This window comes from Prionailurus bengalensis, chromosome D1 (assembly GCF_016509475.1).
Source record: "Prionailurus bengalensis isolate Pbe53 chromosome D1, Fcat_Pben_1.1_paternal_pri, whole genome shotgun sequence".
Taxonomy (NCBI): Eukaryota; Metazoa; Chordata; class Mammalia; order Carnivora; family Felidae; genus Prionailurus; species Prionailurus bengalensis.
The window spans coordinates 7108159-7135089 of record NC_057346.1 but is presented as its reverse complement, the minus strand read 5'-3'; the positions used below and the strand labels follow the sequence as shown (position 1 = coordinate 7135089).

Here is a 26931-nt window from a genome sequence, read left to right as displayed (position 1 = left end):
ACACGCAGACACAAATGGGCAAGAACTTTAGGATGGCATTCAAACAAGAAAAAACACCCCTTGAATTAGGATGATAGGATTACAAAATATCTTTTTTCTCTTTTACTACTTTGGTGTCATCATGCTGTATTACCAATTTGAAAACAATTTCGGTCCTTATGGCTCAAATGATTTGAAATGAGTTCTGCCCATAAGGAAGATTTCCTCCATCTCGGAAGCAGGGCGAGAAGAGATAGTATATGGAAAACCTTCTTATCCTGGAAGCTGGCCAGGTGTGAGGAGGAAACTAGAATCCAACCAGCCACGTGGCTGGGGAGGACACTCTCTGTGTCTGTGTCTGTCTCTGCCTCTCCCTGTCTCTGTTTCCCACATTATTTCATTAGAGCTTACTATGTGCTGAGGACTTTATATACATTATCACTTTTAATTCCACAGCCTTATGAGATGGGTACAATTATTACTCTCACTTCACAGATAAGGAAGTGACATAACCACCCAAGGTCACACATCTAGGAAATTATGTAAACAGAGCTTGAACCAAAGACTCCTGACCCCCAGCCCATGCTGTTAGAATAGGATCTAAAGTCCCTTGCTTTGGCCTGACTGGCTTATGTTATCAAGACCATGCCTCTCTCTCCAACTTTATGTCTCTCTTTTCCCCCCTCGGCCTACACTCCTAATTACCATGATGTCCAGAGACATTAGACCAGAGTGTCAATCTCTGTTCTGTATCAGCATCTTTGCATTTGTCTCTGCTTGAAAAGCCCTTCATTTAGTTGTTTTTTTTTAAGTTTATTAATTTATTTTGAGAAAGAGAGAGAAAGAGAGACAGAGAACATGAGCAGGGGAGCGGCAGAGAGAAAGGGAGAGAGAGAGAATCCCAAGCAGGCTCTGCACTGATGCTTCAGAGCCCGATGTGGGGCTCAAGCCCATGAACTGTGAGATCATGACCTGAGCTGAAAGCAGGAGTCAGACGCTCAACCAACTGAGCCACCCAGGCGCCCCCCATCTAGCTCTTACCGAGGCTGGATTCATCACACCCTTCAGATTTCCGATTACGTGTCAGTGTCTTGACCAGCCCATGTAAGGTAGTCCCCTCCCCCTCAAAGTTGCTCTCCCTCGCATCACTGTTAATTTTCTTCATAGCATTTCTCATACTTGATAAGTCTTTTATTTATTTATGTCTGTAGCATCTCTTTCCTCAGGAATGCAAACTCCATGAGGACCTATATCATGTTTGTCTTTGTACCTCTGTGTGGTTCCAGCACCTGGCACAGGGCTGGACACACAGCAGGCTGAGTAAATACTAAGTGCCCTTCACCACAGAGCCACATTGCCTGGGGCAGGGAACCCAAGAGATTATTTCTTGTATGAAGATGAGGCAGATTCAAAACATTTTGTAAGTAGCTAGATAAACCTACCTTTTACCCACATTTTGTGCAAATTCAAGCCCCTCTGAGGACTTAGGTATATTTATTTTCCCAGTTCTTCACATGTCTGGCTTCCAAGAATTCAGGTTCCAGCTCATATGGCATCTCACAGGAGCCTTGGCCGGAGCCAGACCCCCCTCCAACCTTCCCATCCACCACTCTGTTATTTTGGTTCACGTATCACACCCTAAATTTATGTGGCTGTGTTTATTATTTTTTCCCTCTGCCCATTAGAATGTAATGTTCGTGAAGGAACGCTTCATGTTAACACTGTATATGTGGTGTCTGAAACATTTCCAAACACACTGGATGTTCCATAAATAAATTATCTGTGGGATGAGTCAGTACCCTGGCCACTTACACATATTCTCTTTTTGGTTCTAGTAGTTTTGAGATGGATTTCCTTGGGATTTTTGTAAGGAAACAGTCACCATCTATGGTCAATTTTTTCTTTTCCGAGTGTTACACTCAATACTTTTTCTTTCTTTACCGTACCGACTAGAACTACCGGAACAATGTTATATACTACAGGAAATGGCAGGCGTATTGGATTTGTTTCCACTGAATCAATTTACTGTTAATTATGATATTGGTATGGTCTGGCACAGACATTCCTTAACCAACTGAGCCACCCAGGGACTCCTCAGACATTCCTTTCCACACCAAGGAAATATGCTTCTAATCATAAAAAATTAGGGCTTAAAATTTAACTTAATTTAATTTAGTTCGATCCAAAAGAGAGAGAGCTCTTTGAATTTGATCAAAGAGCTTTTGATGGTGTGGTTTTCTTCTTTTGAACTCCTCATAAAGCAAAATATGTTAATATTAACGTATATCTCGCCTTTCTGAAATAATCTCTACTTAGTCATTTTTCATTCATCTCTGTCTTTGACATACTGGCATTTTTCTTGGGGTTTCTTCCTACATCTATAGTCACAAGGGAAGATGTACTGTGTTTTGGGTTTGTGTGTTTATTTATTGACTTAGCTTTCTCAGGTGCTGCTGTCAGGATAACAGCAGACTGGGAGAAGGCCTTGGGAAATGTTTTACCTCTTAAGTTTTGGAGTCGTGTGTAGGATGTTCGTATAAATCTCAGAGCCCCCTTCTTCCCTCCTTCATCCTTCAGGTGGAATGGAAACGTTAAAGACCCTTACAATGGAGGATGTGGAGGTGAGGCAGAATCGAATGTCTAGGGGTGCCTGGGGGGCTGACTCAGTTAAACATCCGACTTCAGCTCAGGACATGATCTTGCGGTTCATGGGTTCAAGCCCCGCGTCGGGATCTGTGCTGATAGCTCAGAGCCTGAAGCCTGCTTCTGATTCTGTGTCTCCCTCCCGCTCTGCCCCTCCCTGGCTTGTGCTCTGTCTTTTTCTCTCTGTCTCACAATAAATAAACATTAAAAAAATGTTTAAATAAAGAATTGAATGTCTAGGACTAGGATGAATAGTAAGTGTGTATTTCTTCATTCCTAGATTTAGTCAGATTTTTGGAGTTTTGTCAGGCAGATTTTGAGATCTGCACCTCACATATATTGACTTCTGACATGAGAAAACACAATGCTCTTATCCCCTTGCCTTACATGATATTCTTTTTAAGTTTATTTTTGAGAGAGAGAGGGTGAGTGGAGGGGGGTGCAGAAAGAGAGGAGGAGAGAGGATCCAAAGCAGACTCCACACTGACAGCAGAGAGCCTGATGTGCCGCTCGAACTCAGAAACTGTGAGGTCATGACCTGAGCCAAAGTTGTACACTCAACTGGCTGAGCCACCCAGGAACCCAACCTTATATGATATTCTAAGTTTCAGAACTGTACTGATGCTATCTGTCACATCAGGGCTTAGTGACTTGTTTAAACACTCCAGGGGCGCCTGGGTGGCGCAGTCGGTTAAGCGTCCGACTTCAGCCAGGTCACGATCTCGCGGTCCGTGAGTTCCAGCCCCGCGTCAGGCTCTGGGCTGATGGCTCAGAGCCTGGAGCCTGTTTCCGATTCTGTGTCTCCCTCTCTCTCTGCCCTTCCCCCGTTCATGCTCTGTCTCTCTCTGTCCCAAAAATAAAATAAACGTTGAAAAAAAAAAAATAAACACTCCAGAAGTCTTTACGAATTTTGCATAATGTTTCTATTACTCAGAGGGTCATGGCACTTCCTTATCATGGGGAGCTCTATGCAGCCACAAAAAAGGACATTATAGAAGACTATTTAATATAATGCCATATGTTAGATATATATGGAAAAGGAAGGATGTAAAGATATAAATAAAAATATTAAAAATAAAACTAGTAGTCAGGTGCCTGGGTGGCTCAGTCAGTTAAGTGTCTGGCTTCGCCTCAGGTCATGATCTCACGGTTCATGAGTTCGAGGCCGGCGTCGGGCTCTTTGCTGACAACTCAGAGCCTGGAGCCTGCTTCTGTGTCTCCCTCTCTCTCTGCCCCTCCCCCGCTCGTGCTCTGTTCATCTCTCAAAAATAAATACTTAAAAATGTGTTTTAAATAAATAAAAATAAAACTAGTAGTTGGATTATAGATAATTTCCTCTTTTCCATAGTCTTACATTTTAGTGTAATGAACAACCATTCTTCTATGAGGGGACTTCCATGACTGGTGTAATTTCCCAGCCAGCCTCTCTCCTGGATCCTTACTTACTCCTCAGGGTAGATGGAAGAGTAAGTCCTCTGAGGGGAGGTATCCCTTGATCCACCCTTTTTGACTGGATGGAACTAATCCATCAGAAACCTCGAAGCACTTGGCGGCCTTCTCCTACGGGCTTCTTGTCACTAATTATACGCACTCCCCACATCCACGTCTGCCTCTGGTGCTCTGCCCCAAGGTGGGGTCTTGCAAGGAGTGGTACCCATTTCACCGCAGAATCAAGTCACATTTTGCTGTTAACCCACCAGTAACGCGGCTGAGATTTTTATTTCCACCTGTTCGACTCTTGCCTTTTATTTTCCAGTCTTCGCCAAACCCTAATAAATAGGTCACACTGACGTAGTCAGAGAAAATGTTCCTTTTAAAATTGTAGGTCTCTCTGTGTGCAATGAATATTTTTAATAGCTGCCATTGGGGCGCCTGGGTGGCGCAGTCGGTTAAGCGTCCGACTTCAGCCAGGTCACCATCTCGCGGTCCGTGAGTTCGAGCCCCGCGTCAGGCTCAGGGCTGATGGCTCAGAGCCTGGAGCCTGTTTCTGATCCTGTGTCTCCCTCTCTCTCTGCCCCTCCCCCGTTCATGCTCTGTCTCTCTCTGCCCCCAAAATAAATAAATGTTGAAAAAAAAAATAGCTGCCATTTACTGCACGCTGGCCTTGATAACTGTTTGATGTGCGTTCATCTCCGTGAATTTTTTTCGATGAATTTCTATAGTAATCTTATGAAGTTGGTTCTATTGCCATCCTTGCTTTTGTAGAAAAATGAAAACACACAAAAATCCCCCTAACATTCAGAGAGTCGAAGTTGCTGTTCTCCTTGGAATCTTGATTCCATAATTGTGCATTCAGGACCGATGCTTCAGGGGTAATCAAAAAAAAAAAAAAAAAGAGTTTTTCTATGTGGATTTGCAAAGCTCTTCACTGAACAATTGGAATAGTGGAAACAGAAATTAACAACTTGTCAGCTGCTTTCTCAGGTCTCCGTCTCTTGTTTACTAAGAAAGGCCTGTTACCAACATCTTACATTCAAGCTGGCTTGTGTTTGCTTGTTTCTCTAAAAGCTACCCCCCAAACTCACCCCATAGCCTGCTGTTGGAAGAAAATATATTATGGTGGGAAAACGATCCCCAATCTACAGAGGTGATTTTCTCTTATAAAAATTTTTTTTTCACATTTATTCATTTTTGAGAGAGAGAGAGAGGGAGAATCTGAAACAGGCTCCCATCAGCACAGAGCCCCGCACGGGGCTCAAACTCATGAACTGCGAGATCACGACCTGAGCCGAAGTCAGATGCTTAACCAACTAAGCCGCCTAAGTGCCCCTACAGAGATGATTTTCAATAGCCTACTGGGGTCATAGGTGAATTTACGTGACAAAAATTCAGACATTCAAGCAAATATGTGATCAGCAGTTCTCTTGGCTGGGTCAGCTGTCAGGGAAGAAAAACATTCTAAACCAACCTTCTCTCTGCTGGGGATTTGGCTGACAGACTGGAGAAAACCGGAGACTAAGGGAGGTTTCTAATGATGATTGCTATCTATCCAGCTGTTGCTTTCAAAAGGAAACTGATGACTATCTCTTCAGTTGGAAGGCTCCTGGGTTACCAAATAAATACTACGGTCAAAAATGGCTTCTTAGAGCTGACAGAATGAGCCCATGAAAATAACCCTTTGAAAATTATTCTTACTTTAATTTTTTTTTATGTTTTGAGAGAGACAGAGACAGAGCATGAGCATGAGCAGGGTAGGGGCAGAGAGAGGAGACACAGAATCCGAAGCAGGTTCCGGGCTCTGAGCCGTCAGCACAGAGCCTGTCGCGGGGCTCAAACCCATGAACCATGAGATCATGACCTGAGCCAAAATCGGATGCTGAACCACCTGAGCCACCCAGGTGCCCCTGCCCTGGCTTTCTTATTGGGCCACAGGATTTTGGCAATCACCTCTGAGCAGATGACTTCCAAATCTACTTCTCCATCCATGTTTCAAGTTTCTCACTTTTGCTGAATATCTCCATGTGGACAAACTGCAGATTACTTCAAACTCTTTATGTTTAAAACTGAACTCCCGATATTTTTATAAACCTTACGCTTCTCCTATCATCGAAGAGACCACTCTCCTTCCAGACGCTTCTCTCGAAACTTTGCAGCATCTTTGTGACTCCTTTGTTAACCCTCATATCTAACGAGGGTCGAAGTCCAACCGATGCCTTTGGATTGCAGCCCTCTTCTATCCCCACCTCCGCTGGCTTTCATTCAGGTTATCTTCCCTTCTTCTCCTGCATCGGTGTTCCAGCAACTTGGGGTCCTTCCCACCATCCTCTTATTTGCTGCTACCAGAGTCATCTCCCCAATGTTCTTCAAAACCTATCTTGACTCATCATTGCCCACGCAAAGGAGTCCAGATTCCTTAGCCCGGCATTCATAGTCAAGTCACTGCCTTATTTACTCTTTAAGTGTCCTATGCACCAGCCCAGGGTTTTTCAACCTCTTATTCATTATTGTGCCTCCAATATCACCCTTATTTAGAATGCCTACTGTAGCCAAAACAGATCATTTACCAATCCCTGAATTCTCCAGCTCCCAAGATTTTGCTCACTTTGGCCGTTAGAGGAGATGAGGGGTTATGAGCGGGTTCCTGGAGTGTAATTCTGCTATTTGGTGCACTGTATCCCTGGTCTAGAGTAGACACACATCTCCTCCCACCACCCTCCATTTCTTTCTGCGGAAATCTGACCCTTCATGTTACAACCCAAATACCACGTCCTCCCCCTGATCCACTCAGCTGGAACTGACCTCTTTCTGTGCCCTAATGGAACTTTCTTGATACATGTATTATGTTCCTCTTTGTTATGCAGTTGTTTTTCTGTTTGTGTTCTCTCCCCCACTGTGCTTTAAACTTCATAAAGATAACAGTATCTTCTTCACAGTGCACAACGGCCTTCACACAGGAAGCGACATTACATGTTAGTTGAAATCAATTCACTGATACACCAGGAGCAGGATAAAAGCCTACCAGTGCCCACATGAAGAAGTCCCATATGTATGTGGAATAAATGAACACATTAATGAGTAGAAAAAATGGACATCATATATAAACCACACTCCTAATCTACCATCATTAACACAGAGTCTATGTTAGAGGGGTGCCTGGCTGGCTCAGGTGGTGGAGTGCATGACTCTTGATCTCAGGGGTGTGGGCTCGAGCCCCACATTGATGTAGAATTTACTAACACACACACACACACACACACCACACACTATTTTATTATTATTTTTTTAACGTTTTATTTATTTTTGAGACAGAGAGAGACAGAGCATGAACGGGGGAGGGGCAGAGAGAGAGAGGGAGACACAGAATCGGAAGCAAGCTCCAGGCTCTGAGCCATCAGCCCAGAGCCCAACGCGGGGCTCGAACTCACGGACCGCGAGATCGTGACCCGGCTGAAGTCGGACGCCTAACCAACTGAGCCACCCAGGCGCCCCAACCACACACTATTTTAAAAGGAGTTCTATGTGTTGTACCAATTGATGAACTCAGTTGGTTCCTGCTGCTTCATAGAAATAACAAACAGCCACCCACGTAAAGTTACTATTTGAACAGCTACCTGCCTGGACATGTCTTAATTAACAATGATCAGAGTACAGGACCCAGGGGCCAAAATGTAAAGTCATTTTGACATTACGTTTTTGTTACAGATACAAGATCGTTATTGGGTTTATTGGCCACGAAAGGAGATGATACATGTGAAAGTAGACTTTATTTTACTTATTTTTTTTTCAACGTTTATTTATTTTTGGGACAGAGAGAGACAGAGCATGAACGGGGGAGGGGCAGAGAGAGAGGGAGACACAGAATCGGAAACAGGCTCCAGGCTCTGAGCCATCAGCCCAGAGCCTGACGCGGGGCTCGAACTCACGGACTGAGAGATCGTGACCTGGCTGAAGTCGGACGCTTAACCAACTGCGCCACCCAGGCGCCCCTGAAGTAGACTTTAAATGTCAGTAATCCTCACCACTATGCAAGATGCGATTAAACGAAGGCTATGGGACAGTCACATTGATCTGATAAAGTTACTTTTGGGCAGAAAGAGGAAAGAAACATGTTTTCTGCCAAAGGCTTGATTATGAAAGAGGACTTCAGTCACCTCCATCCATTTTGTCCTCGGTCTGTACTTTTTAACTGATTAAGACCTGATTAGTTCTTCCCAGTTTATCTCCTAACTCAGGCAAAAGATCCTGAGGGCCAAGCATCCCCCCATGGGACCTAAAGTACCCTCTCAAGCACTAAGGTCCGCCCTGAGCTAGCTGGAGCACAGGTGGCTGACTCCATGACAATCACCAACCTGACCTTTACTGCCCACCTGCATGTACCCATGATCTTTGTCCCACATTTTTCTTATCTGAATCTGGTACTTTGGAAGTACCAGTACTTTGGAAACAGTCTTTGTGACGCTGGCAGTCTGCAGTCTCCCTGGTGTTGGTCTCATGGAAATAAATCCCTCATTTCACCACTGCGAGTTCCTCTGCCTTTGGAATCTGTCAGTGGCCAGTGGCCAAATCTGGTCTGTTTGGGACCCCTGGAGCCAGGCTTTCTTACAACCCTGTGCCCAGGCTCCAGTAATTTTTAAAACGTATATATACATGAATACATTTGGAAACTTCCATATCTCAGAATAATACTTTCTAGGAAAGCTATTTCTGTGGTTTCAGAGTATTACATTTCCCTTTAGTCCGAGGATTAGGTGTTTGAAAGTGGCACTTGAATCACCTCTCCGAGATTATTAAGAAGATGATCAAATTGGGGCGCCTGGGTGGCTCAGTCGGTTGAGCGTCCAACTTCGGCTCAGGTCATGATCTTACGGTCCTTGAGATCAGGCCCCGCATCGGGCTCTGTGCTGACAGCTCGGAGCCTGGAGCCTGCTTCAGATTCTGTGTCTCCCTCTCTCTCTGACCCTCCCCTGTTCATGCTCTTTCTCTGTCTCAAAAATAAATAAAAACATTAAAAAAAAAAAAAAAGATCAAATCTTACAGAAAACTACAGACAGGTGATTTTCATCACCCTTGCCCCGGGGCTGTCTTCTCCTAAATCACCATAAACCATTCTGCGGTTGTAAAAGTTTTTTGTTTTATTTTGTTTTGTTTTGTTTTGTCTTGTTTTCCTTAAAGCCTGACAATGACTTTTGTAGGAGGGTGGCTTGGGGGTGTCTGTGAGAAGGGAGGCTTGGCAAAGAACTTATTTCCAGGAACTAAATTTATCCCTTGGGCCTGGTCAGGCCACAGCCCCCAGGGCATTGAGTTCAGCCCTTCTTTCAAATAGGGTAACTCTTGTGCCAGTTCCAAAGCTCCTACTGCAATTCTACTTCCTATGGGCTCTTCTTTGAAAAGGAGGATTAACTGTGATTCGCATTCTTTCTCAGCCCTTCAACTAGTCCAGCTCGAGTTCTGAGAGCAAAGAGCAACAGCGAAAACAGACAGTACGTTGGCGCCAACCCTTCGGCTCGGGCCTCCTCTAGGTGCGGCCTTGTGGAGAATTGTTAGTTTGATTAAGTCTGATAGGCCGAGGCTGCGGGTGGGGGGAGGAGACGAGGGAGGCCCCGCCCCCTTGGAATGGGATTGGTTCCCTCTGTCCGCGGGGCCGTGCCTTTCGCTTCCCGGTTGGATAGGTGGAGCGAAACATGTCATTAAGGTGTTGTCGACCTGAGCCCCGTAGGTGTGGGCTGTTCCCTCACTTTGTGGTTTTAGATTTTAAAAAGGGGCCGCCTTCTTATTGGTCATGGGATCAGGTTCCTGAAGCTGGTCTTCTGTACCTTGAAAAATGTCCTCGTAACAGAAGGCGCCAAGGAGCTGAAGTGCAATTCACACACAGGAGAGAAAATGACGAAGGTTCCTCAGGGGTTTGATTTCAGTTTCTTAAATGACGAAGAAGCCAGGAAGATCCTTCAGGTGCTGGAAAGAAATGAGGAGCTACAGAGGGCAGACAAGGACAGGATCAGGTACACAGCCAACTCCTCTCACTCTTTTCCCGGGGCCTTGCGGGGGCCCGGGCGCGCGCGGAGGGGGCGCGCGGCTGGGGCGGCGCACCTGTCGGGGCCTCCGGGGGAGCGCGCCGCCCCGCGGGGGAAAGCGGAGCTCGGTTTCTCCCGCGAGGGCCGTAGGCGTCCCGGGCGGGCTGGCCTGCGCGTCTCCGGGGCGGGCACGGCCTTCGGAGCGTTTCTCTTTCCGAGTGGGTCCCGCCGAGCCGCCCCGGCCGGCACACGTGGGCGGCGGGCGGCCGCGGGGGCCCGGGCGGGGTGGGCTCGGACGTCCCCGGAGCGGTCGCCGGGGGCGGAGGCCGGCTGGGCGGGCGAAAAGGGGCGGGGGCGCTGCGCGGCGCGAGGTCCTGGCGGGCGCGCACCCACGTGCTTTCTGACACCAGTCCTGCAGGCGGTCCGCCCTCGCCGGTGTCGCTCCCCCTCTGCCCTCGCCGACAGTCGGCGGCGCCTGGGAGAGATGGCATCTCCCCGGCGGCGAAGTGGTCCCACGCCAAGGGCCGAACTCCAGCAACTTGCCAAATTGTGTGGAGTGAGCTGGCCTCGGCTTGGGACGCGCGGAGTGGCCACAACGCGTGGGTCTCCTTGCCGGTAGTGTTGCGCCTTAACCTTACTATGCAGTGTTACAGGTGAGGGATTAGATACCAGAGAATAAAATCGAGAGATCGTTGCCTGGGATGTAAATGAACCCGTTTTTCTGCTGGCAAAGTGCCGGATAGGCCCTGGAACGAATACGAGGACTTTCTCACCGATTCTAGAATAGACCCATCCAAGGCCTTCTCCGGTTGACCCTGGAAGGGAATTCGGGCCATCACTCTCAGACCAAAAAGTGTGTCATTGATTGGAATTTGGCAAACCGTTTCGTTTGTGAGCAGCTTTTTGGTGATGTGGGTTCTAGGTTTCCCCCTCCTTTCAAAGATTCCAGTGCCCATCCCTCGCCCCCCCCCCAGGAAAAAAACCTCCAAAGATACGCTTCACCCAGGAAAACCCTAGTTGGTCTTTGTAGAAGCAATTAGAATACACTGAACCCAAAGCCCTGTCTTCACACCTCTTTAGTAGATACATCTCTTGAAGTTGGAGGATGTGTACTTCACATCATCATATTCTGCCTTTAGAAAAACAGGCTCCATCATTTCCTCATTGCGTGTCCACACCCATACACATCCACGTGTGTGCACCCATACATATGCACGTGCACCATCCACAGGCACACCCAGCCTGGGGAAGGAGGACTTTAGAATTGTATGTAGTTTGTTTTCAACACATTTCCCAAAAGGACTAAGGAACTGGGGGGCTGTTGGTGTGTCCTTGGAAGGGTTTCCTGTCTCTGGAGAGGATGGGGCTTAAGTGATCCAGTATATATAGTTGGGGAAACTGAGGGGAGAATTAGGGAACAAGAGGAGGGAAGGAAGTAACCACTGAGGATGCTTCATGGCTTCTCATGACGTGTAGTTTTAGAAATAGTAATGTTATGTATTTTAATTTTCATTCAAGAGAATTTTGGCTTTTTATATTTGACCTGATGTTTGCCTTGTGTTTCCTCAATAGTAGCTCATGGTGTCCATAGCAGCCGCCTTTGGGGGGAGTTACAAGTATTCGTAGGTGGCACGGCCATTGGGCTGGGCCTTAGAAGGAAGGCGGAAACACCTTTTCCGACTGCATGAAACTCATATCCTAACTGGGGCATCAACAGAAAAAGGCATAATGCTAAGACAAGATCAGTACTGTAACTATTCAACTATTAAAAATAATCACCTCAATAATTTTTAAAATGGCATCATTAAAATATAAAAATAACTTAGGGGGTACACCTCGGTGGCTCAGTCGGTTAAGTATCCAATTTCGGCTGGTCATGATCTCCTGGTTCATGGGTTCATGAACCCCGCATTGGGCTCGTGAGCCCATGATCATGATCATGGGCTCATGATCTCCCACTTCATGAGCCCCGTGTCAGGCTCTGTGCTGACAGCTCAGAGCCTGGAACCTGCTTCAGATTCTGTGTCTCCTTCTCTCTCTGCCCCTCTCCTGCTTGGTCTCTTTGTCTCTCAAAAATGAATAAACATTAAAAATTAATTTTTAAAATAATTTTAGGGGGGCACCAGGGTGGCTCAATCGGTTGAGTGTCTGACTTTTTTTTTAAGTTTATTTATTTTGAGAGAGAGTACAAGCAGGGGAGGGGCAGAGAGAGAGGGAAAGAGAGGATCCCAAGCAGGCTCCATGCTGTCAGCACAGAGCCTGATGTGGGGCTTGAACTCGCCAACTGTGAGATCATGACCTGAGCACACACCAAGAGTCAGACGCTTAACCGACCTGATTTCAGCTCAGGTCATGATCCCAGGGTTGTGGGATGGAGCCCTGAGTCGGACTCCATGCTGAGCATGTAGCCTGCTTGGGATTCTCCTCTCTCTCTCTCCCCCTCTGCCACTCTCCTCCACTTGTGTGCTTTCCCTGTCTCTCTCTCTCTCTCTAAAAAATAAATAAAATAAAAATAACTTAGGGACATTGGACACTTGGGCCAAATGCTCAAGGCAATTATTTCTAGTATGTTCTTTCCCGCTGGTTAATTCCTGAACCCCACTATCACATCCCCATCACTGGGTAGCAGTCTGATGGCCTTGTGCTGCTCACCATCTCACGTGCGTGGCTTTAGTAGCAGATGCTGACATGCAGAGAAGACCTGAGATAACATGTCAACTTGGCTGCCGCTGCTCATTTTGTGATCATATTTTCCAAATCAAAAGTCAGGACACGTGACTTATCATGCAAGAGTATTTGTAGGAGACAGTACAACAGGCCTGTCTGAGAGACTCTGGGAGGGCTTTTTGCTCTACAGGTTTTCCCCACTATCCCAAAAGAAAGCATTTCCTGTGAAAGCTTCATAAGCCAACGTGGCATAAAACAAAGAGGCAATTACCATTAATTGATACGGAAGAAATTTTGAGCTTTCCTAGCCCCCAAAATAACCTCTTTCAGGTGTTTCTGAAACCTTAGGACACATCTTGATGAGTGATGCCCAGAATAAGTCAAGGTAAAGCACAGACGCTCGCACACACAGTTCCAAACCTCACGGCTTGTGTGCTGAGTGTAGCTCCCCAGGGAAGGAGCTTGGCAGGGCCACTCTCGCCACTTGGGGTGCGCGGCCTCCACAAAGCCTCCCTGCGAAACGTGCTAAATGTTATTTTTGCTTTTTACTTTTTTCCGTAAAAGTGAAAATCTTCTTCGGATTTCATTTGGTTGGTGAAAACAGGTACTAATGTCAGACTTGCATAAAAGCGAAGTGGCTTAATGCAAACTTTGGAATAGGGTGGGGAAGAAGAGTATCTGAATTGAGAAAGAGTCTTAAGATATCTTGGCTAGAACAGGGGTGCCTGGGTGGCTCAGTCGGTTGCGTGTCCGACTTTGGCTCAGGTCGTGATCTCACGGTTTGTGAGTTCGAACCCCGCGTCGGGCTCTGTGCTGAGAGCAAGGAGCCTGCTTCAGATCCTCTGTCTCCCTCTCTCTGCCCCTCTCCCACTTGTGTGCCCGTGCATACTCTCTCACTCTCTGTCTCTAAAAAATAAATAAGCATTAAAAAAAAAAAAAAAAAGACATCTTGGCGAGAACAATAAGGGACCAAATGGAGAAGTTTGTCAAGTTTGCTGGTTGGGGCACAACTGAGGAGTTCATTTATATCTATAATAGGCTTGAGGTGTCTAAAGCAACTAAGAAGTGTCTTATAGTCAGAAATATAGAACCACAGTGTCATGCGGGGCCAGAGATGCCCAGAGGTGGATGTTAAAGGCAAGAGAGTAGTTGAATTCATTGTGTGAGACCCAATAGCCCCACCCATAGACATGGTCCTGAACACACAGAACTTCCCCTGCTCTTCCCTCATCGGTATCAGATCTCTCTGGCCCCAGCTTAGTGGGAAAGTATTTGCATTAAATATTATTTATGTTCCTGATAAAGTGTTTATTCAAATACTGAAGAAAAACACTAAGATTCAAACTGATAAACAGGCAAAAGATAAAAATAAGTTGTTCATGCTCGAAGATATCCCAACAGTAAACAAAACATTATGGGAAAATGTTCACCCTCACAGTGATAAAGAAATGCAAATGGAAGTAATATCAAAATACCACTTTTAAAAATAACAGGAAAAAACTGTTGGTGAGGGTCAGCATTAAATGGATAGATTTAGCATCTTATTAGTGGCATAATAATAATAATAATAACAATAATTGTAAGTGGAATACAATCCTTTTGGTAAACAATATGGCACTACCTATAAAGTTATGCCTTAACCTTGACCCAGTCCAATTCTTGGATATTTCTCATTAGTAGGAGTCTGGGGTAGAGAAGATGGCCACAGCAACATTTATTAAGTGCTGCCTTTTATAATAGTAATTACTGTGATTTTGATAACAACTCACATTTATCAATCCCTTACTGTATATTAGGCACTGTACTAAGCGTGTTACATGTGTTTAATTGTCCCAATAACCTCGTTATGCACACACTTGAATTTCCGTTTCACACAGAAGGAAACAACTTAACAAAGGTTGAGTATCTTGTCCAAGTTAAGCAACAGAGCCAGAATTTAAATCCAGATCTAACTTAAAAATTATTTTACCCATCAGCATTGAATAATCCTCAGCACCATCCCTTGGGGGTAAGTTGTGTTGATGGCTTTGTACAGAAGGAAACTGAAATGTCTCAGGGTTAAGGAACTTGCCCGAGGTCACACAGATCCCCAGTGACAGCTAGAATTTGAACCCAAATAAATTCTTTCCACTGTACTCTATTTTTCCCCGAGGAAAAACAAGACATTTACTCTCAGATAATAATTACAGTATTAAAAAATAGCAGAATAGTGGGAAAATAATACCAACATAGTGGGGCATTTCTAATCTAAATATCCAATAAAAGTTCAGTCATTGTAATTGACAATTATGAAGATAACTATCTTGCCCAGTTCGATATTTTAATTTTACCTTTACCGACTATCTTGTTGTAAAGCTGGTGTAGACCCCTCAAGCTCAGCACGAATACAGGTGAGGGGCAATGCTTATGAGTCATTGGTCTGTGAAACAGCAGACTCAAAATACTGACTGTGTTGTTATTTCAGTTTCTTCTGGGGACGGCAACTAGAAAAAAATAGGCAAAAATCTACGCTTCTCCTTTTGGTGAATCTCTGGGGCCTGACGTAGCTCCCGGCACATGGTAGACAGACAGTAAACATTTGCTGGAAGGACTGGGCTTGCCTGGCAGCCATGAGTGTCTCTTGTCTGCCCTTGAGCTCAGCACTGCTAGGATGGGGAAAGGATGTGTGATGTGCATTGCTGGGCAGCAATGCTGGGCACCTGCCGTCTCCTGAGGCTCCAGGAAGGCAGAGGAGGGGAAGGGTACTGGATTCCGTGGCTTAGAGGTCAGAGACCCCGAGGACAGGCAAGGTGCCAGCATGCAGTAGGCTTCCAGCGAATACTTCCTTGATGGGAAATTCATGGCCTGCCTGGGCCAGAGTCAGGGGCTTCTGAAATCCCTAGCTTCTCTCCCCACTTCAACTCAGTGTGTTTTACCTTCTTCCCCTTCCCCAGATCCCCTCCACGCTCCAGACAGGATTCCTCCCACCTCTGAACCCCGAATCGCACGATAGTCTGTGTTACATTTATCCCGTCTGCCCTGTGAGTCTGGAATCTGTACTACAGAAATACTTTGAGAGCCATGGAAAGAGGTGGAAATTACCACTTCGGTTCCAGTCTGACAGTTCCGGGTAGGACTTCTGAGGCCTTGCATAGTCTGTGGTTCTTGCCACAGTGAGGAAAAATGGCTGAGAGTTAGAGTCACAGTTGATTGGCAGGTGGAAATTTTCTCTATACTTGTCTCATACTGTGGAGGCAATTGTGTGTGTGCATGTGCACATGAATATACACAAATACATGTAATATATATATATTCATATATGTATACATATTTAATACATAAAATCTAAAAAGCATCTTTTTTAAACATTATTTTTTAAGTTTTATTTACGAATTTTCAGAGAGACAGAGACAGTGTGAGAGCGGGAAGGGTAGAGAGAGGAGGAGAGAGAGAGAATCCCAAGCAGGCTCCGCACTGTCAGCCCAGAGCCCGACATGGGGCTTGAACTCGTGAAACCATGAGATCATGACCTGAGCTGGAACCGAGAGTCAGATGCTTCACCGACTGAGCCACCCAGGTGCCCACATCTTACTTTTTTACAAATCTTTGAAAAACACAACTACCTTCTTGTCACCCCCCCATGTCCATCCCCCACCGCCACCCATCCCTGTCTCATAAATGTAACCGAAACAGAATGTGCCGAGAGATTATACCAACTACTCAGCTCACAGAACAGATAGCAACAAATCAAAAATGTTTATTTTTCGTCTTGCAGAAAACTTACAAAGTATAAGACATCACAGCACCTGATGCCATCAGGTTGTAAAATGGCAAGTCTAAATTTAGACTATCTTTGCTTAATGGCAAAGCTGTGGCCCAGGAGGGTTTTCCAGAACTTAGTTGTTTCTTTTGTTTGTTTTTTTAATGTTTATTTTTGAGAGAGAGAAACAGAGCTTGAATGAGGGAGGAGCAGAGACAGAGGGAGACAGAATCTGAAGCAGACTCCAGACTCTGAGCTGTCAGCGCAGAGCCCGATGCGGGGCTCAAACTCACCAACTGTGAGATCATGACCTGAGCTGAAGTTGGATGCTTAACCAACTGAGCCACCCAGGCACCCCCTGAACTTAGTTGTTTCTGATTGATGTATACTATTGTACTTGAGCCGCGGCTCCAGAGGGGGAATGTTTATCAAAATGGTGGAGGGTCCATAGCTGTGGACGCTGTAGCACCCTGCAGAGTTTAAAAGCTAAGACACACAGTCTCCTGTCCTAGGCTTTCTGCCTGTCCTCTGCTGTCCCAGCCGGTGAAGTCAGCCTCTGGCTAAGAGATCGATTTTCAGGAAACACTGGACTCCTATTTATGGGACATCTACTATGTGCCAGACATTGTGTTGGCCCTGAGAATACAGCAGAGAATAAAACGCAGATTCTGCACCAAATGGCTTCCATCTATGAAAGTTTTTGGTTGATGGTCAATGCTGTAAGGCGAAGTGTTCATACTAACGCAGCTTGCCCTGGAGCAGCCCCGTGGGGCCTCGGGAAGGGACCATGAAGACCACCTGGAAGTCACAGGAGGACCAGGTAGGCTTGCTTGTTCTGATCGTTTAATAAGATGTGGATTAACATGGATCTCCAAGCTGTCTGCAGTTTCCAGTAACATCCAATTTAATTAATTCCTTTAATCCTAGGGGCCTTCTTTCTGTCAAACGCATTCTCCTGTCTAGTTACTGCCATGGATGGGTCTCCCTGTGCAGTACATGTGGGATGACTATAGTACTGCAAGGTTTGGGGACAGTGTCCTTTTTAGCCTTTGTGACATTATAACTCTTTTAGCTTTTAAAGTCTTTCATATCTGTTTAGCCTCATCATAATCTGATAGAGCAGGTATTTTTTTTAATGTTTATTTATTTATTTTTTTTGAGAGAGAGAGAGAGACAGAGGGAGAGTGGGGGAGGGGCACAGAGAGAGAGGGAGCATAGAATCCGAAGCAGGCTCCAGGCTCTGAGCTGTCAGCACAGAGCCCGATGGGGGGCTTGAACCCACGAACCGTGAGATTATGACCTGAACCGAAGTCCGATGCTCAGCCGACTTGAGCCCGCCAGGTGCCCCCAGAGCAAGTATTTTTATCTTTGTCAAAACCTAATGATAATGACAGTAGTAATAGCCCATATTTATTTAGCCTTTGCTCTGTGCTGAACTCTTTATGTACACTTTCTCATTTTAATTCTCACACCCCTCTGATGAGTTAAGGGCTCTTTTTGTTAATCTCCATTCTGCAGGGGAAGGGTAGGGAAGATAAGTAACGTGGTTGAGATAATAGTGCAGGGAGTATTGGATTTGTGAAGTCCGTGTGCACTTAATTAGTACACAGCACTGCCTCCCACCATGGCGTGCAAATGTTGGAGTGATTAGCCCTACACCGCCCATCTAGCTTGTAAGAGGACAGATGTTTTCACTTGAAAACTCTCATTTCCAGGGCGCCTGGCTGGCGCAGTCAGAAGAGCGTGTGACGTTGGATCTCAGAGTCGTGAATTCAAGCCCCACGTTTGCTGTAGAAATAACTTTAGAAAATAAAATAATAATTTTTAAAAAGCCCTCTTATTTACACTGACTATGAAATTAGAGAACATACAATTCCAGCTTGCTATGTGCCCAACTAATATCATTAAAGAAAAGGGCCTGAAAACGGCGCCTGGGTGGTTCGGTCAGTTGAGCGTCCAACTCTTGTTTTAGGTTCAGGTCATGATCCCGCGGTTCGTGGGTTCAAGCCCCACGTTGGGGCTTGAACGTCAGCTCTGTGCTGACGGCTCAGAGCCCGGAGCCTGCTTCAGATTCTGTGTCTCCCTCTCCCTGCCCCTCCCCGGCTCATGCTCTCTGCTTCTCTCTCTCAAAGAGTAAACATTAAAAAAAAAAAAGGGCCTAATGGATGTTAGGGTACAACCGGTGGTTATTTGCCATATATAGAAAAAATTGCAGGTAACCATTTATGTTTTAAAAAGGATGTATGTGTGGTGCCTAGGTGGCTCAGTCCGTTTAGCGTCTGACTTCGGCTCAGGTCACGATCTCTCAGTTCATGGGTTCGCACCCTCCGTCAGGCTCTGACAGCTCAGAGTCTGGAACCTGCTTCAGATTCTGTGTCTCCCTTTCTCTCTGCCCCTCCCCTGCTTATACTCTGTCTCTCTGTCTCTGTCTCTCTCAAAATTAAACATTGAAGAAAAAAAAAGAAAAAGCATGTATGCATTTTGTAAGGATATGCTCCAAACTGTTAAGATGGCTATCTCTTGGGCATGATATTTAAAGGGACTCTAACCATTTTCCTATTATTTGATTTCTAATAATTATTATGGGTTATTAAAAATGATGGCTATTTCTTTTTTCTTTAAGATTTTATATTTTTTATGTAATCTCTATACCAGTATGGGGCTCGAACTTACAACCCTGAGGTCAAGAGTCACTTGCTCTACCTACCCAGCCAGCCAGATACCCCGATGGCTATTTCTTTTGATAATAAATACAAAATATTTGACTATCTTTTTAAACTTCATATCTTTCAAAATAATTTGTCTTAAAAAAATACCTGGATGTTTTTCTGCCCTTTTCTTGATTATGTTTTATACATATTGTAATGTTAATATATCCGTGGGTACGTTAGGTTCTGTACAGTCAATCTTGACATGGTCAAGGATTGTCTTAGGGATGGAGAGTATCACACACCTAGTAGATGCTTTAATTAATTGGACCTTAACTTATGTCTGTGAAGGAATGCGAAGTAAGGGAAAGAAAGGTTTGGGGAAGCCAAGGACAAAAAAAAGGTCAGGTTAAGCCTAGTCAGAAAACATTTTTATTCCTGTTGGCACACATGAGTCTTAAGTCTGAACCAGCTGGCTTTGAGCCCTGCTGGAGCAATTTGGGTCTGTTTTTCTGCAGTTAGTTCTGCATAGGCCCCATATTTGAGAGCTGTAGGCTCACCTCTCTTTCCTCAGGAATGTTTCCTTATTGGCATTGTCAATGGCCCTGTTTAAAGGCCATACTTAAAGTCTCAGCTTGGCATACCACAGGAGCCAGCTTCCTCATTCCACGTGCATTAGGCTTTCTAGATGAAAGAGGAAATTGGGGGCTGCCGTGACCAAACTCCCCACTTCCCAAGGAAAGGTTGTGGTGTTTTGTATTTCTATCAAGGTTGCTTTGGTTTTAACTTTAAAACAGTGCATTTCACAGCAGTGGAAGGGGGAAGGGGGCTGGGGGCAGACGGAAGAGTAACCCGGCAACCACAGCTCTGTTCTCCAGATTTGTTAAGAAGATGTGTTGTCCAGGTTTTGGGAGGGGCCGTGCTCCCTCTGAAGGCACTCGGGAAGGATCTGTTACTGGCTGTCTCCTCGTTTGTGGTAGTTCCTTGGCCCATGGCAGTGTAACACCAGTCTTCACAGGGGGTGTATGCGTCTGTCTCTGTCCACATTTTCCCCTTTTGATCAGGACATCCGGTCCTATTGGATTAGAGCACACCTTAATGAGTTCATTTTAATTTGAATAGCTCTGTAAAGTCCCTATCTCCAAATAAGGTCATAGTCTGAGGAACTGGGGGTTAGGACTCTCCTATGTCTTTCTTAGAGGACACAATTTAACCTGTAACAGTAAGGCTGGTTCAGTACTTTAAAATAGATTACTGTAAACCACCGTACTGACGGTCTAAAGAACAAAAGTGTGATCACATTAATTGATGCAGAAAAGCATTTGACAGAATTGAACACGCATTCATGATAAAAACTCTTGGCAAGAAAGACATAGAACCTGATGAAAGGCATCTGCAAGAAAAGTTATAGCCAACATCATATCTAATGGTAAAAGACTAAATGCTTTTTCCCAAAGATCAGAAACAAAACAAGGATGTACAATCTTTGTACAAGGATGTACAAGCGTCTGACTGTGGCTTAGGTCATGATCTCAACAGCTCGTGAGTTTGAGCCAGCCCCGCATCAGGCTCTGTGCTGACAACTCAGAGCCTGGAGCCTGCTTCAGATTCTGTCTCACTCTCTCTCTGCCTCTCCCCAGCTCACATTCTGTCTCTCTCTCTCTCTCAAAAATAAATAAAAACATTTTTAAAAATGTTAAAAAAGAAAAAAGAAAATCCCCCAAAAACATCTGCCAAAAAAAAAAAAAAAAAGTCCTGGAATTAAGAAGTAAATGTAGCAAGGTGATAGGAGATAAGATCAATAAACAAAATCTATTGAGTTTCCATATAGTAGGAATGAACCATTAGAAAAGCAAGGGAATTGAATAGAGAAAACAATTTTGAAAATGAAGAATAAAATTGAGAGAATCACAGTACTTAGATTTTAAGGCTTTACTGTAAAGCTACTGTAATCAACATAGCATAGTATTTGTGAAGGGAAAGACCTTTAGATTAATAGAACAGTATAGAGTCCAGAAGTAGACCCCAAAATACAACCAATGGATACACACACACACACACACAGACACATATTTTTTTTTACAAAGGTGCAAAGGCAATTCAATGAAGGATAGTCTTTTCAACAGATGATGTTGGGATAATTGGGCACAAGGCTGGAAATGTTTTCTTCACCCCAAATGAAACCCATTAGTTCTTCTTAATTTCAGCCCCTCCTCCTACCCCCCCCCCCCACTACCCCCACCTCCCCTCCCCCAGTTACTGGTAATCAGCCATCTGCTTTCTGTTTCTTTGTATTTACCTATTTGGGATGTTTCATATAAATGGAACCATCCAATATGTAACTTTTTGCATCTGCTTTAGTTAGCTTAATATTTTCAAGGTTGATTCACCTTGTAGGATTTATCTACACTTTGTGCTTTTTTATAACCAAATGATATTCCATTGTATGTACATGCCACAATTTGTTTATCCATTCTTCTGTTGATTAACATTTGGGTTGTTTCCGCTTTTTGGCTATTGTGAATAGTGTTGCTATGAGCTCACCTACAAGGATGTGAGTCCCTATTTGCAGTTCTTTTGAGCATAGACCCAGGAGTGGAATTACTGTGATATTTCGTAACTCTGTATTTAACTTTTTAGGAACCATCAAACTGTTTTCTCCCACATTGACTTTATATAGTTGTGATCATATTGTGTATGCTTTTGTTTATTTATGTAACATCTAACATAAAAATCACCCCTTCAAATTAAAGATTCATAGTCAACATTTTTTGCGGCTGCATACTGTTTTATATATATTTTATAATTTAATCTTTTAATATTTTAGCCACTTTGATTTTTTTATTATTTTTAAAATAAAAAATTTTTTAACATTTATTTATTTTTGAGAGACAGAATGGGGGTAGAGGGGTAGAGAGAGAACGAGACACAGAATCCAAAGCAGGCTCCAGGCTCTGAGCTGTCAGCACAGAGCCCGATGTGGGGGTCGAACTCAAGAACTGTGAGATCATGACCTGAGCTGAAGTCAGACGCTTAACCGACTGAGCCACACGCCCCAATTTTTTCTTATTTTTTGCTTCGTGTTGCTTTATTAGATAACACTGTGACAAACCTTTGTGATAACATTGTTAATTCCATTTAAATTGTTTCTGTAGGGCAAATTCCACAAAGTAGAATCATTAGTTTATAGCACATTTTCTAAATTCTTGTGACCTGTTACCAAATTACTTTCCTAAAAATGTTATGCCAAATTTCACCTTGACCGGCAGTGTGGGAAGCCTACTATTTTATCTTACCCTCCCAGACCTGGATGGTATTATTATTTTTAAAAATCCTTGCTAATTTTGTAGGAAAAAAAAGAAAGAAAGAAAATTTTAATTTAATTTCTAGCACTGGTTATAATGAACTTGAACTTTTTTCATATGTGTACATTTCATGGTTTGTGAGTTGTCCATTCATACCTTTGCCTAGTTCAAAATGCTTTTTGTCATACATAACGGATCTAACCATGGCTTTAACAAATTTGGGACAAATTTTTCTGACATAACAGCATATCTAAAAGTAGGCAACCACTAGCTGGGTTAGTGGTGTAGGATGTCAGGATGGTGTCTTGCGACACAAGATGGCTGCAACTGCTCTGAACATCACATTTCTGTCCCCATGAAGAAGGGAAGATGGTGGAGCCAATTATACCTGCCATTTATCATGAAAGTAAAAGCTTTCCCGTATGCCGTCCCAGTAGATTCCTCCTGATGTCTCATTGACCAGAACCGTATCATAAGGCCACCCTTGCTACAAGGGAATTGAGAAACCAGGAAGTGGGATTCAGATGTTTGGCTTAGACCAATCATGATCCCTCCCCTGAAACTGAATACTTTGCTGCCCACAACAAAACAAGAAAGGAGAGTAACTGGGGAGATTAGATTCCGTCTGACATAGTATCTCATTGTGTGTATGTTTTTTTTATTGATTTGTATATTTCTGTATACTTAAGGAAATTGACTTTTGTCCTGTTTATTACAAATACATTTCCCAGTTTTCAGTTTTCACTTCTGTTTATCTGACTCATAAGGAATTTTTTTTCCATCTTTATAGAACAAAATGTACCAGGTTTTTTTTTTTTTTAATTTTTTTTCAACGTTTATTTATTTTTGGGACAGAGAGAGACAGAGCATGAACGGGGGAGGGTTAGAGAGAGGGAGACACAGAATCGGAAACAGGCTCCAGGCTCCGAGCCATCAGCCCAGAGCCTGACGCAGGGCTTGAACTCACGGACCGTGAGATCATGACCTGGCTGAAGTCGGTCGCTTAACCGACTGCGCCACCCAGGCGCCCCTAAAATGTACTAGGTTTTAAAAAATGTTCTTTTTAAGATTAGAAAGTTCTACCATCTAGAGATTAGGTCAACATTCATTCACCTCTACCTTTTAAAATCTTTTTAAAAAACTAACTTTTTTGACATGCCTGGGTGGCTCAGTCAGTTAACATCCGACTTCGACTCAGGTCATGATCTCACGGGTTCGTGAGTTTGAGCCCCATGATGGGCTCTGTGCTGACAGTTTGGAGCCTGCAGCCCACTTCAGATTCTGTGTCTCCCTTTCTCTCTGCCCTCCCCCTCTCAAAAATAAATAAACATTAAAAAAAATTTTAAAGCTCACTTATTAATGATCTGATATATATTTTATCTTTAGAGTAGGATAATTCTGCAAATTGATTTTTTTCCCCAAATGGCTAGCAAATTTATTTCCATCTACTTCTAAGGCCTGTGGTTGTTCCTTTTAGAGAAAGAACTGGGGAAAACATAATAACAGCAATAAAGTGTTGGTAAGGCAAATCCTATGCCATCAGCTATCGTGAAACTAAGAAGGAAATTGTAGGGAAGAGGCTCTTGTACAGAGAAGTGTGATTTGTACATCTATTAATTCACATAGATAATAGGTCATGTTTCAGTTTTCTTCCTCTTCCCGTTTTCTATGCCAGGTAGCCAACCCAACTGAAGGTAGACCATTCATCCTGAGATCTGCTTCAAGTGACCTGGTTGTCTTTTTGGTTCTTTTGACAGTCAAACCAGTACCCTGGTAAGATGATGTAAGTTTTTAATGTATAACAGAATTAATCTGCTTTAGAAATTAATCACAAGGAGGCGTACCTGGGCGGCTCATTTGGTTAAGCGTCCAACTCTTGACATCGGCTCAGGTCATCATCTTATAGCGTGGTTTGTGAGATTGAGTCCCACGTCGGGGGGCTTTGCACTGACAGCCAGGAACCTGCTTGGGATCCTTAGTCTCCGTCTCTCTCCACCCCTCCCCTGCTCTTGGGCTCACGCACACTCTCTCTCTCTCTCAAAACAAATAAACGTTAAAAAAATTAATCACAAGGATAAGTGATTAACAAGATTACTAAACAAACAAGCAAACAAAATTAAAACTCGCATGTTGTGAATTTAATGTTTACCTCTCACAAGGGAGCTGGCACACAACTCTTGAGGATATCATCGTCGGCACATCAATCACGGTCCCACCAGGAAAACAGAAAGTAGTCCTCATGTAAAATAGAATGTAGTGCAGTGAATTGGTTACAGGGTGGTAAAAAGAGATACCAATCAGGGAACATTGAGGCAAAACTCAGACTGGCAGCTACAGGAAGCCTGGAGGCAGCAGTGTGCTGGTAACTAGCTCCCCCTGGAGAAAAAAAAAAAAAAAAAAAGCCTTGATTTGTAGCATTGGCCAATTTCCAGCTAGCATTAGTTTAACAACCAGCTTGCAAAATTCCTGAGTATTTAACAATCTGCCCTTGTGAGCCAGTACAAGCCAGCTCTGGCACACCCCTGGTTGGGGAGGAAAAGTGAGCAGGTGGTGTTATCCAAGCCTAGGCTATGATCCCCGCCCCCGCCCCGAGAGAAACTGCAGCCAACCGTGCAGGCCTGTCTGGGGATTTGGAGGCATGGGGAAGGCAATCACTGCCAGAAGTTTTGCATGAAGCGGAGGAGGAGAAAACCCTGACTTCTTCCTTCTTCTCGCCCTCCAGTCTCCTGCCAGTGTCTTGCTGGAAGCAGCTGACTGGTGGTGACAGCCTAGAGATTCAGCTTGCAGAGCTCATGGGCCAGCAGCACTGAGCAGAGCAGGGGAAGGACAGTTCCTTGTTGTCTTTTCTCTCCTGTTCCTGTTGTCCTCTTCCTTCGCCCTGTAGAGTCTGCAGCCCAGGCTTAAATTGCTAAAGCTTTGCTTCCTGCCAGATAATTCTTAATGCATTTTCCTTCCTGTTATCCTGTACAACTGTCCATGGTCAATCTGTGTTGTTTCACCATTCCCCTCACTTCGGCACATTTTGGGAGTTGCCGCCTTCTGCTCTGCCTTCTCCGGGCTGCTGCTTCTCCGTGCCTCTACTTCCCGTGTCCTGCCCAGTTTCCATCTTGCTCCTGTGAGTCAGGGTCTTTGGGTAGAAAGGAGTCTCACTAAGGGCACCTAATGTAGAGAGGGCTTTGTAGAAAGGTTACACGTGGACTGAAACTGGAGTTTGAAGGACGTGGGGAACCAACACGGCTCCAGGGACCAGCCACACTCTCTGCTTGCACGTCACAGCCCACACTGCCCTCTTAGCATGCCCTTGATTGTTTGGCTGCTGCTTTTCACATTCTCTGGTCCGGTTCCTCATGGACATGACCATCATGCCAGGTCACATGACACCTCTCTGGCCAGCCCGTAGATGGTCTGCCTTAGGGTCAGTCTGCAGCACCCTCTGGGGGCAAGTGTAGTAACTGCAGTTCCTGAGCAGGGGCCATAGACCATCTAGTTCAGCTAAAAGTGATACAGTGTTGGTGTGGCAGGTGCTAAGAAGGGGCTTGCACTTGCTTTCTGTGTGCCCACCTGTGCACTAAGATACTTGTTGTCTTCTTGGTCTCTATGAGGACAGGTCCTGGCCCACAGGCTCTGCTAAGACATGGGTTCTCAAACCTGGCTGAAATGACAACCACCTGAGAAGCTCTCAAAATTAACCAATGCCAGGCCCCCACCCTGACATTCTGGCTTAATCGGCCTGTGATCAGGCTGGGCATGGGTATCTTTTTAAAGCTCCCTAGATGACTCCCTTGTGCAGGAAGCAATCCCAGCCTGGCTGCCTGGGCATCGGGCACTGACTCCTCCTGGCACATCTTTCCTACACTCCTTTGCACAACTTCAGGGAGTGTTGATTTTCCGGAAACCCTGTGGTTTGGGAGGGGAGAGCCAGGAGTCCTAGCAAAGGACAATGGAGAGGGCTGTGCCTGTGTCAGATGTAAGGAACCTTGTTTCTAGTGCTTTCCCACTTTAAAATTGCTTGGTAGGGGGGCGCCTGGGTGGCTCGGTCTGTTGAGCGTCCAACTTCAGCTCAGATCATAATCTTATGGTTCGTGGGTTCGAGCCCTGCGTCGGGCTCTGTGCTGACAGCTCAGAGCCTGGAGCCAGCTTCCGAATCTGTGTCTCCCTCTCTTTCTGCCCCTCCCCTGCTCATGCTGTGTCTGTCTCTCAAAAATTAATAAACATTTAAAAAAATTTTTTTAATCAAAAAATAAAATAAAATAAAACTGTTTGGTAGGATCAAAAGGGAACCTTCTGTCCCTGGAGTTGTTTAGTCTGGCAACGGGAAGAAGTGCTTTTTGCTTTTTGTTGCTTTGTTTTGTTTCACTGCCCACTAAGTGTGGGTTATGCACAAACACAAACACTGTAATATCCACAAGCAGCTTAGTTCCTGTTCTTGGGAACTTGCTGTCTTGCTGTAGCCACAGGTCCTGCACACTGACTGTTGAGTGGTCATGTTCAAGGTCAGG

The 26931-nt window shown here is 44.7% G+C and overlaps 1 protein-coding gene across 2 annotated transcripts in view; it reads left to right on the top strand.

The window, feature by feature from the left end:
• Positions 1 to 9749: 9749 nt before the first annotated feature.
• Positions 9750 to 26931, top strand: part of EXPH5 (exophilin 5) — an 80895-nt gene continuing 63713 nt past the window's right edge. For both annotated transcript variants that reach the window (XM_043579265.1, XM_043579263.1), the window contains exon 1: positions 9750 to 10061. In XM_043579265.1, the coding sequence (XP_043435200.1) occupies positions 9943 to 10061 (119 nt within the window). In that variant the 5' untranslated portion in view covers positions 9750 to 9942. The remainder of the gene's footprint in view (positions 10062 to 26931) is intronic.